Below are 12,381 nucleotides of genomic sequence, written 5' to 3'. Positions count from 1 at the left end.
TGCCAAATGTTACAGCAGGGTGCAAGTCTTAGTGGGACTTATGGGGGAATCCACAGCAATGGGGCAGGGAGCCACAGTGAAGAGGAGCCCCAAATGAGACACACTAACTGAGCCTGGCTTAGAAACCTACAAGCTCCTATTTCCTTGAACGGAGACCGAACTGGACAGGACACCCCAGGCACAAGGCCAGAAGAGCACTGACTATCAGTTGGCCTGCCCTCAGGAGCCCAAACAGGTACTGTTATTGCTCACTTTGAAATGTAAATTGCTTAAGCCACGGTACTGAGGGCATTTGCAACCCTTCCCTTTTCCTGCCAGACCTCGTAAAAATCTTTGACTTAGCCATGTGTCTGAGTGCTTATTAGGATACACCAGGACTAGCACCTTCAAGGCCTACCTGCTGAACCACCTACAGTACCTGCCTCCAAGTCAAGGTACACCTGGCACGCTACTGGCACCCTAAGCATTTGGTGTTCTCCATTACTGAACAGCCTCAATATTTATACAGCTATCATCAATAGATCTCAGAGTACTTAATGAACAGTTAATTAACTAAGCCTCAGTATGTCCTGGAGAGGTCTGTATTATTAATTGTTATACCCATTTTAGAGAGAGAAACTGTGGGACACAGGCATTTATGGTCTGATCCAAAGCGGCCATAGAAGTCAATACAGGCTTTTGGTGATTTGCCAAAAGTCATGAAATAAGCCATAAATAATACAAACGAAGAATCTGACTCATAAATGTTGCTCCAGAAACTAGACAATATTGCCTGTCATCTTATATACTCAGGTGACTTTCACTATTTTTTGCACTATTTTCAAGCAATACTCCAAGATTTGCCTATGCAAAAAACCAGACTGAAATCCCACTGTATCTTTTTAAGCTATGTAACTTAAAAATATAGATGCGCCATATCCAAAGGAACAAACTTTGCTTTATTTTCCAGGCTTATGAAAAACATTAGAGCGATTGCAAAACAATATCAAATATATATTATAATGCCAGCATAAAAATAGCATTTGAAATTTGTTTCCAGGGGTCTGTGGAGCTTTCTCCTTTTCTGCAAAATCATGAGTAAAAAGCAACAAAATGACTCATTTCAGATGCCTCTTTATTTTTATTTATTTATTTTCTTTTTGTCCTTTTTAGAGGCTCATATCTGTGTTAGGCAGCCTAGAACATCTGATTTTTGCAGTGGCTTCCCATGATGTTTTACCTATTTCCACTGTTCAAATGTTTGTCTTCACTAAGACGAAAAGGAGAAAAGCTTGATTCCCTAAGGGTGCAGCTATGTTTCTGCATGGCATTTCAACAGCATGCTGTTGTTCAAACAATTAGAAATCACACACACCATGCAAGGCATTATCAGGGCACTGCACAGAGATTTTTATTATTATATAGTACATAATGAAAATGATTTGAAGGACCCCAAAGCATCATAACAGAAAGAAGCACTGAATAATCAAGTGATTTTTTTGACCGCAATAGACCAAAATGCTGTTTACTGGACATATGTCAAGCTAAAATGCATTAAAACACTGAATATATTTATTGCTGCCCTGCCTTGCATACCAAATGCAATGTAACAGAGAAGTACTGCTGTAGGATAGAGCCAAGAGCTGGAATAATAATTGTACAGCTGCCATGCTTCTGCTTTTTAATAGCAGGAAATCACTTGGCAACATTAAAGAAAAATGTACAGATGTTAAAAAATGCATTTATTATGGCAGCCTTGCACAGATTATTTAAAAAACTGTTTGTGGCCTGATTTTGCACAGACAGGTAAACTTTACTTGTGTGAATAATTACATTTAAATCGCAAGCTAGCTTCATTAATGGAGCTACACTGACTTATACCAGCTGGGGATATGACCCCACATACCGATGTTTTTGCAGGACTGGGCTCTAGTTTGGACAGCTAATGAGAACAGCATATATAATCCACTATGCAAGACACTGAAAGCTGATCCCTAATTCTGATTTCATTCGTTTTGGATCGTTTTTAATAATCTTCAAACAAAACAAAAACCCTCGCATTAAATCTTCGCCTTTGCTTCCCTTATACAATTCAAAGTACCAATTATAATACAACCTTCATCTAATTTATACATGTCTCTGGTGCCCTCAACGGTATACTGGATTGTATTTAACACCGTAGGGGCAAAGTGAATGTCTTGTTTTATTTTTTAAAATATTGTTCCACTTTAAAGTGAACTGACAAAGTTGTATAAGACAGCCTGTGCTGAACTGGGTACGTACAGTATGTATGGAGAAGCCAGATAGCTACACAGCTCACGATAGGTTTTTGAAAAGAATGGCAAAGAAATCCAAAACCCTTATACTAATTTGGTAGGAATAAGACCAGTCAAATGACATGCACATCCTAAATTCAGGTATCAGCAGGTATGTAGTGCATGAAGCACAGAGAATAAAAAAATGCTTTGGTACATTTTGCCTACACATCATGTGTCCTTCACATCGCTGCAGCCTGTGTTAAACCAAAACACCTGCAACATTCTCTCTGCATAAACATTCAAGACTGTTCTTCATGGCATGGATCTTTTATGCTGTGTGCCTCAGACTGCTAAAATTGTTCGCTCATTATATTTTGAAACCAATGAAGTAATATGAACTATTGCAATTAGCCTCCGTGGTTCATGTTAATTTGCAACACACAATAGGTTTAAGACAAAAAGTACTAATTTTATGAAGCGCCTTGCATGTAGGCCTGGAAATGGTTGCCTGATTCAAAAGGTTAGATTTGCTCACTGAGTGCTGTGACACTGGAAAGGTGGGAGTCAAAGGTAACCGTTGGTTTTGTTGTTTCATGTAATCACTTTGCCAATCCATCAAGGAGAAGAACATTAGGGCACTCAGTGGGAATTGAGGTCTGAATGACCTGCAGGGAGGCCAGTTTGCCCCTTCCCATAAAACCTGGGAAAAGGGGTAAGTGGAAGGAAATCTCTGCAAGGATGTTCTTGCATTTGTTTCATGACTGTGGGGGCTCCCCATACATTAATCTGTGGGGTACGTCTTCAAAATGTGTTCCTCACAGTTCCAAAGGGTTCTGCAAGAGGCCAGGACCATCTGCACTGACTCTGTGTCCCAGTCTACCTTCCCTCTCTGGGTGCCCCGGGCACACCCCTCAAAGGGGGATTCAGGAACACGGCAGAACAGGCCCCAGCTCTATTACTTTTTCCTGTGCAATGTTGTCATAGGTGTGTTGGTCCCAGGATATCAGAGAGACAAGGTGGGTGAGGTAATATCTTTACTAGCTATTGGATGTAGGTAAGACAGATAAGCTTTTGAGTTTACATGGAGACCCGAAGAAGACCTCTGTGTAAACTCAGAAAATAACACATTACCTAACTCACCTTGTTTCTTACTGTTTCATGATAATCCCCTCAGAGTGCAGTGCGGAGTGAGGTGCAATGGGGAATGATGTGCCCCTCCCCAACCAACTCTGGGCCATCTGCTTCCAACTTCCAGCCCATTGAGTTCCCACCCCCCAGGCCCAGAGCAAATCCCAACTATGAGGAGAGCCATCCGGGATCTTAGGAAGTAAGGAAGGTTGTGCTGAAAGGTGGCTGATTCCCCACTTTCCACATGGGTGAGGTACAATAAAGTAAAAACGAGAGTCCTGTAGCACTTTAAAGACTAACAAATTTAATTTCTGCAGGCATAAGCTTTCGTGGGCTGCGACCCACTTCGTCAGATGCAAGAAACAGAAATCAGATGGGGGTATATATATATACATCCAAGGGTAAGGAACTACAATGGGGAGGGTAGGTGTTAGCAAACTCCATTCAGTTAGAGTAGATGAGGCCTATTCACAACCATTGATTAGAAGGTGAGAATGTGTGAACAGTGACAATTACTTTTTGTAATGAGATAACCATTCCAAGTCCCTATTCAGACCCAGTTTGAAAATAGAGTGTTCTTGATCTGACTCAGGATCAGTCTAAATTCCAGTCTAGCTATTTAATGAAATTTTAACAGGATTATCTTTACATTCCTCAGGGCTTTGCACTTACCCTGTGGTATTTCTGTGTCTGCAGTAACTACACACCCTCTAGTGGGCAGCATGGGAAGGAAGAGATCGCAAGTTCTAGGAAAGAATGCACTTGCTCTACGAGCAAGTCTACACCTGAGAAGGAAACAAGGATTGTCTAACATTTACATGTGGGTAAAATGACCTCTCTGGAGGAAGGTTGGCAGTAATTGTGCTTCTGTCCTGTTTAAGGAGGGGACACATTATTCCACAGTTGTAGTGGTTTGCAAATAGTAGAGGTCAACCATATTCTATTGTCCATATTCATTTCTTGCAACACTTATATTTAATGCACTTTTTTAAAAAAATGGCAGAGTTCTGTGGATGAAACTGTGACCTTAATGTTCCCTCATGGAAGCATGAATGAACCTGCAACCTTCCACCATGGGTGCAATTTTAAGTTAAGAGTTTAACATAAAACAGGATAAGGGAGATGGAGCATGGTGCTGGGATGTTTGATGGAAAATGGGACAGTGCTTTCCCAGCTTTTTACAGACATTTATTCTCAGCTGCTCTATGTAGCCAACACATGTATTTCTGAACGACAAAGCTGCATTTCTGTTTTCTTAAATATACTTACATAAAACTCAATAACAACACAATCTATTTATTGCTAAAATGCTAGTAGGAAATTGGAAAAGGTATAAATATGATTTATTGCTGGTGATCTCCTGCCCCCCTGAAGGCACTATAAGGCTCCAAATCCTGTTCAGTTCACAGCATCATAAAACTGAAGCAATAAATGTCACTCCTTTCTTGATTGCACATTAGGCCAATCGGCTTTTTATTGCAACTAAATAGGCCGTCATCAAGGCACCAGTCAGTTTACTGCTAGAGCATGACTCTGGCTAAATGTAGGGCATGTGGGGTGGGGAGAGATTTTTTTAAAAAATAAGAAAGGGAAAATAGGTGCAAAAATGCATTACTATCCAAGGTCCCTGTGCTTGCTCTTTCATGCTGTAATGCCCTGAAGCACACAGAAGATTATGTGTCAATGCTCATTAATATTTGATGTGCGTTATCATATTATCCTTTATGTGCACTTTCACAATCTTGTGAGGCAAGTTTCTCCTAGACATGGAGTTACATAACAAAGTGGTGGCTTCAGCTTTGTACAATCAGCACAGAGCTCTGCCCTTACAAAGCCAAAATGGATCTTTTTGTTTATATTGCACAAAAAGGCAGATGTCGAGCATGGTCTTTTCAATGCCCTATGGTACATTCGGAGTACAAAACAGACTGCCAGGACAATTTTTTTAAAATGTTAATAAAGGTTTGCAGTGAACCATTTGGTTGTTGGTAGATATTTTGCTACCTAGGATCAAAAAGCTCATCATTGTTTGATACAAATCTTTAATAGAGGAGAAAGAAAATGTGCATTATGTGCCCAGTTTAACAGGAGAATGGAAATGGATTCTTGTTCTCACATAGACTACTTACCCATTTGTGCATGGAAATTGAATTGGGGCACAGAGAAGTATGCCCATTTCCTTGCACAATGCCTTGGACCGCATGTACACACCATTATAATGAGCATAGCTCAGCTGCCATTTTGATGCGGTCCAATACCAAGATCTAAACGCCAGCAGAACTGCTCCCTTAGACACTCTCCAGCTGTCTCTTCTATCATTAATGTCTCTCTCAGCCAGCACACTTTGGATGTGAAATATCAACCTTCAATACACACAAAGTGCACTCACACAAAACAAAAGGCCTCTTTGCTGGCTACTGGGCAGGAGACCCATATACCTTTTTCCTAGTCCTTGAGATGGAAGAGCTGTCATCTGTCCCTTTCAATACTCCTCGCCAGTCAGTCATTCTCTTGCCTCCTCTCCTAGACTCCTGCCTCCTCACATTCTCCTTCCCTGTTTTTTCAGTGTCCTGTTCCCTACTTGTCCTCCACATACACCTGCCACCCATATTTTTTTTCCTCCTTAGAGTCTATTGAACCTCAATCTTTTCCTTCTCCTCCTCCATATTAACTTAATATACCCCCCCACTCCCTTTCTCTGCCACCTTTCACAAACAAACATTCTTCTGTTCTTTCATTTCTCCTGTTTAGATCACATTTGCAGAATAAGGGGCAGCAGTTGGGTTTGAGTCCCCAGTTGGAAGCAAAGGAAGACTTTAGCCATTTTGAGTCGGGCAGGGAAGTATCATGACAAGAAAAATAAACAAAAAACTCTGAATGCTCATAAGCCAGTTTTAGCTATTCAAAAAATGGTATTTACCTGGAAATAATCCAAGCAGTCAGTGAGCCAAATTCTACTCTCAATTTCACCATTACAAATTCCCAGTAGTTCCACTGTAGTAGTCCGTGAAATTATTCTGGATTTACACTCTGCCAAATCCTGCTCTCATTAACACCAGTCTAACTCTACCTTAGCTATCGTGAAGTTACTCCACATTTACAGTGGCGTGTCAGAATTCTGGCCTCAATGAAGTCAGTGGCAAAACTCCCTCATTCACTTCAATGGGGCCAGAATATCACCCTGTGAGGGTGACAGCAGAGATGGCACCAGCAGCTGAAAAATCAAGTGCACATAACAAATCTTTTAGCTTTACTATCTAATGTTATTGTTCTGGGTTGTATGCAAGGACATATGTTGAGCTCTTGCTATAATTTTATGTCATTTTGTGCCACTGCACCAAATGTTACAGAATCTACCTTTTGGATAAGAGATTTATGTATCAAATACAGAGTCCCAGAACAGACTTCAGTGAATGGTACACACAGAACAAAATGTAGTTTATGATTTATTCAGGAATGCTGAAAATCATGAAATATTGTCTACATAAGAGACTTCCTCAATAGAAAAATACTTTCAGTTTCTTTGAGGGTAGGCTAAATTATTTACCAGGACATTCTAAAGTATATTGACAATAAAACAACATGAAGAATGAGTAATTCCAGACAGTCTTGGCTTCTGTTAAAACCAGGTTCGTTATTATTATTTTTTTTAAGAATGTTATTAGGAAAATAAATCCTTTGACTCTGTAAGGGCAGAAGTTTGTGCAAACAAATGCAAGCTTCTAAAGGAAAAATACATTACTCTAAAGGCTCATGCTAACTTACTGGACAGGAAGGGTAAAATTCTCAAAAATACCTAAGTTAAAGCCTAAGTCCCATTTTCAAAAGAAACTTAGGAACTTAGGAGCAATGAGACTTAGGATCCAAAATCACCTACATGGTTTTAAGAATTTTACTGGAACCGAGAATCAAATAATTGTTCTTTACTAAAACTGTAGAAAGTGTAAAGCAAAACAATTTTGCCAGATGTTGCACCAAGCTCCCAATGTTCAAGAAGTTACATGCCCAAGGTTCTGGGCTGGCTTGTACCGCGCACACTGAAGACCATGCTGCTGCATCCTCATTGCTATTCTGAGCCATGCCAGCTAGATTAAAGCGAGCATGAGCATGTCCACACGAGCTGCAATCCCACCTCAGATTGCAGTGTAGCTGTGCCTTTTGTGGCCAAGCAGCAGACCATCACAGAATTTTGCAGAAGTGATGTTTCTACATTGTGCTTACTCTCTCTTACTTAACACCATTTTGCAAGTATATCTGACAGTGAATGGATACCCAATTTCTCTCTGAGGAGCAAGAAAAAGCAACATGAAGCACTGTAACCTCACAGTACTATTTTGCAGATGCGAAAGTAGCTGGTTGTAATGGATTCAGAAGCAAGTAGATCACACATAGTTATTACACACACTGCTGAACATCAAGCGGCCAATACTTCTGTAATGTATCTGGCCTTTCAAACTACCTTTTAGTGCCTTATACGAAATTCAATAGTTCATCTTGTTTTTAGATGCTTTGGTTGAGAGCAACTGATTGAAGGGGGAAAGGATCCAGTGCTGACTGACCTAATTGGGAAGCTGGCAAAATCAGACATTAGTTTCCTTTATGTTATCCTTCTTTACATAATAAAGATACATATTGATTTATTGAGTGCTATTGATTTTAAGGGTGACAGCTGCGTGATTTGTACAAATAACTATCATCTATAATGCAGTTTATTTGAATGAGAATGCAGTTTAAACACATTGATATGTGTCTTTTGCTAGCTGGTTTGTTCATTTGCACTATAGCAGAATTTACACAATGTATATTAGTGATTAGAAATGGAATATGAGATAAAGAGTTCCTATTTTAATACCTTTAGGAAAGTGTGTATGTTTTGGGGGAGTGGAGTTTATTTTCTGTTGTATACTTCATACATCTGTGCAAGTCTTTAATTCAGTTTATAATCTGTGTCTTATTCTGCACAGTCTATGCACTTTGCAATACTCATGCTCACTGCTCTTTGATATTGAAATGCAAAAGAAAGGGGGGGTATTTAACCCTGATACATCATTTTGACTTTGATTCACTACTTCAGATTTTAATCCTGATTTAAGAAAATACTCCAGTACTTTCCTCATCTCTTCTGCTATGGTAATTCTGCAGATTTCAAAAGGTTATTTCTATTAGGTACATCACTCTACTTAAATGAACATATCCCAGACTTTATGTATATTTGCCTGGTATCTTTCCACACCATGACTAGCATAGTGTAGGAAGAATGCCTACTTTTTCAATGGTCTATAAAGCAAGAGATTAAGACTTGGATGTGGGTCTTTGACATGGTTGTACACTGACACTAAGCTACTTTACCAGATCAAGGGGCACTCCATTTAATATGTTCTATTTATACACTGGCTAAAAATTTAATAGTGTCATCAAATGCTTTTTGGACTATCTTAAAAATATTTTACTCTGTTCAGAACCTTATGTTTCATTCTCCATTTTCATTTTCTTTCTCAGGCGTTACAATGAGTAGCCCAGTCTCGAAAAGTCAATTACTCCTTAGCAAGCTCAAAAATAAAACCCAAAGTAAGCAACACCATGTCTGATTTACCAATAGATTGCAATCTAGTGCTAAAGAGCATAGCCACTGCCCCACTTTAAATATTCATGAAGCCCACTGGTGCAAAGTGCATTAAAAGTGGGAACAATGCCAGTAATACACGATCCTCTTAGTGATAAGATTTCACAGATTAAAAGAAGCAAGACATTAAAGACTTTAAACGGAATATTCTTTGTTTTTAACACAGTAAAGATGTTCACTAGTGGAATGCCAGATCTCTCACAATTTTAGAATGTAAAATGGACTAATAATGTATGTGCACTTTCCCATGCTTCAGAATGCTATCTGTTTATCACAATACTTTCTTTCCTCTCTTTTCTTCAAATTTTCCAGAAAATAGCCACACATAATTTACCAGTTTAAATAATCTATTACAGGGCAATATGCCTCCCAAAAGAATCCCAGGAGACTGGCCATTAATAAATAAAATGTCATATAAGTCAAACAATTAAAAAAAAAATAGTGACCACACACAGCCCTATTTAGCTGAGTGGCACTTGGCAATGAATGACAAAAAAAAAAAAAAAAAAAGAGTTAAAACAGGAACAAGGGACTTTAAAAAGCCAGACGGTAGCAATGCAGAATAATGTTAATTGTTCCTTTAAATCATTAGCATCCGAACCACATCTGCTATCACACCTGTGCTCTCTTCTCTGATCTACTCTGACACCCTAGAAGTGTTAGGCAAGCAGCCAGCTTCATATCCCGTCTCCCTATGATTAGTTTGTACTACCAGCCTGCTTCCCTCTTATTTAGAGTGAATCAAGCACCAACTCAGGGCTTCGGAACAGTTTCTCATTGATAGGACAAACTGAAAGTTCTAGGCTAATTACCTCATAACAATAGTTCCCAATGCTGCTAGTAACTGTTGACCTAATTTGGACTCTACAAAGCTAATCAGTCAAATAAGATAATTAAAGAAACAGTTTGTTTCTGAAACTAGAGGAACAAAAATATTGCTCAAATAATAAACCAATGTGTGTTATTCACCTAATCTAGAGCATTTTTTGTATACACTAAATCTGTGTGTATGTGTATGAAGGACAGTGATTGACTTTGGTTTATGCCAAATTCTGAAATTCAGTTCCAGTGTATTTGAAAGAGATCTAAGATCTCCATACATAGCCTGCTTCCATTTCAGAAATATAATTATAAAATAGGCCTACACCCAGAAGACTTATTTCTTACAAAGATGTTTATCCAAAACAAATCAGGGGGCAGGAATGGGAAAACAGAGCTCTGTTGCAGCACATGAATTGTTGACTTCAAAATGACCTTTTAGCAGGCTTAGCATGGTCGTTTTTACTTCTCCTTCAAAATCTGGTTTATTGCCTCTAAACAGGTTGATTAGTAACATCCTTCCTAGTAAGTGTCCTTCCCTGCCTCCTGCACCCCAAAGTGTATTCTCCTGCAGAAAGATGCTCTATCGATAAAGACTGAGCACTTTGCTTCCTAAAGTTGCTACACTGCTCTTCATAGGTAAGATGTTTCAAAGGAAAAAAATTAGACATCAGGAAAGTTTACAGTTGTACTGTGTTTAGTATTGGGGTATGTTAGATTAGGCTATTTTATCTGTTATGTTTCCTCAAAAAACAAACAAAAACGTTAGTGCTTATCATGGTTAATAACATTATCCTGGTAGCCAGTTTTACTCCCTATCCCTCCCTTTCCCTCTACTCCATCTTAAAAGCTCACCTAATTATGAAAACGTAGCCACTGGACTGTGACTTCTGATATATTAATTTTAACAAGGTTTTATTTTGACACAGGCATAACCAAAGCACTTCTGAATAATTGGGTGAAGATCCTACTGGGAAACAGAAGATCTGTGTAATTCTCTTAGACAAAGTCAAAATTAAGCAATTTCTTTTAACTCAGTCTCATTCCAATGTCACAGACATATAATCATGAAGAATCTTGCTTCTATTTTTCAGCAGCACAATCTCTCTTGATAACTGGATTCAGAGCCAATTTTTTCTTTTTTTTAAGCATAAAATCATAGGCCATTGAAAGCTTGGCAAGACCAGATCAAAATGAGCACAAATTGATCATGTGCTTTCTGCTAGCTCACCACATCCATAACCTTCCTCACTGAAGAGGAGAAATGTTCATAATTTCATGCCTGACTGGTAGTGCATAGAATACTGGTTTGGATGGGGTCAGCTGACTAACACCATGTCTAATAACCTTTTTCAGTATTATTTCCTCCCTACTCTTTTCTTAATCTGTTCCTTTCCGTTTGTTTTACGCTCTCATCTTAGAGACAGTCTTCCTACTGTATCACCTTTGCCCTTCCAAATAAGTGCTCTCAATCCAGCAAAGCATATGTTGCAATGCCTTTATTGACGTGTACAACGAATGAACTTTGCGTGGGGGATGAGAGAAAGGGTGTACTTTATTTTTTAATATTCTCTCACTTGGTGGGTCTCTAAGCTATGACACCTTTAAATAATAGGATATTAATTAAAGAAAAAATGTGTAAAATTACTATACCAAACATCCTCTGCATCTTCATCACACTCTGCCCCAAACTGGCAAATGTCACAAGTGGACGTCTCTTTTTGATTGGTTTCTCCTGAGCCTTCATTGACTGTTTGATACAAAGCAGAAGAATGTCCATTAGTAAACACAAAACAACAGCAAAATGATTCTCATCTATAAAAAAGCTAAATTTCTATAATCACTTCTGATAATTTAACACAGTGGTCAAGATGGCGGTGCTTGGTCAACAGCCAGTGTTTCAAACAGAGACCACCACAAACATTTTCCCTCTTACCTGGGATAAATGCCATAGACCAGAGATACATGTGCTTGTTGAGAGAAGAGAGGAACTGGGGAAATCAATGCGCTTTCCCATTTAAGCAATAATTTTTTCTCAAAATAATAATAAGGAAGGAGGCAGCAGAACTGAACAAACAAACTCATATTAAGCTGCGCTGCTTTAGTCCACGAAAAATATTTGGAGTCGATTGATAGCATAGCACAGTGATCTGCTTGTGTCCTTTGCAGTCCATGCAGGTGAAGATCTTGTGAGGGACCCAGGGGTATGCTTCCCCAAGAAATATTTGGAAACTGATTATGGTGCTATCTGGTCTATTCCAAACGCAAAAGATTTTGCTCTTCAGAAGTATTGTTATGAACCCTGAGGACTAGTCATGTCTGGCTGGGATGATTTAACACTCTCCAGAGAGGGGAATGAATGGCACCAGAAGCAGAGAAATCAATCCACCCATTCTTTCATTTTGCTGGCAGAATTTTATCATGGGCCCCCTTTCAGCACAGAAGTGGACATAGGGATATAAGGTAAAATTTCCAAAAGTGCCTAGGTGACATAGGAGTCTAAGTCCCATTGAAATTCAATTTGAAAATATTACAGTGGGCTTTGGATTCAGCCCTTAATGCCCCATAAATTAC

At 39.0% G+C, this 12,381-nt stretch overlaps 1 protein-coding gene across 2 annotated transcripts in view; it reads right to left on the bottom strand.

The window, feature by feature from the left end:
- The window catches only part of TMEFF2 (transmembrane protein with EGF like and two follistatin like domains 2), a 173,816-nt gene that overhangs the window by 58,050 nt on the left and 103,385 nt on the right, over positions 1-12,381 (bottom strand). For both annotated transcript variants that reach the window (XM_067548991.1, XM_067548993.1), the window contains exon 5: positions 11,461-11,557. In XM_067548991.1, coding sequence (XP_067405092.1) covers positions 11,461-11,557 — 97 coding nt within the window. The remainder of the gene's footprint in view (positions 1-11,460; positions 11,558-12,381) is intronic.

This window comes from Emydura macquarii, unplaced genomic scaffold, assembly GCF_026122565.2.
Source record: "Emydura macquarii macquarii isolate MOO-44397 ecotype Brisbane River unplaced genomic scaffold, CSIRO-AGI_Emac_v2 contig_1253, whole genome shotgun sequence".
In the NCBI taxonomy this organism is placed as follows: domain Eukaryota; kingdom Metazoa; phylum Chordata; order Testudines; family Chelidae; genus Emydura; species Emydura macquarii.
This window is presented reverse-complemented; position numbering and strand designations above follow the sequence as displayed.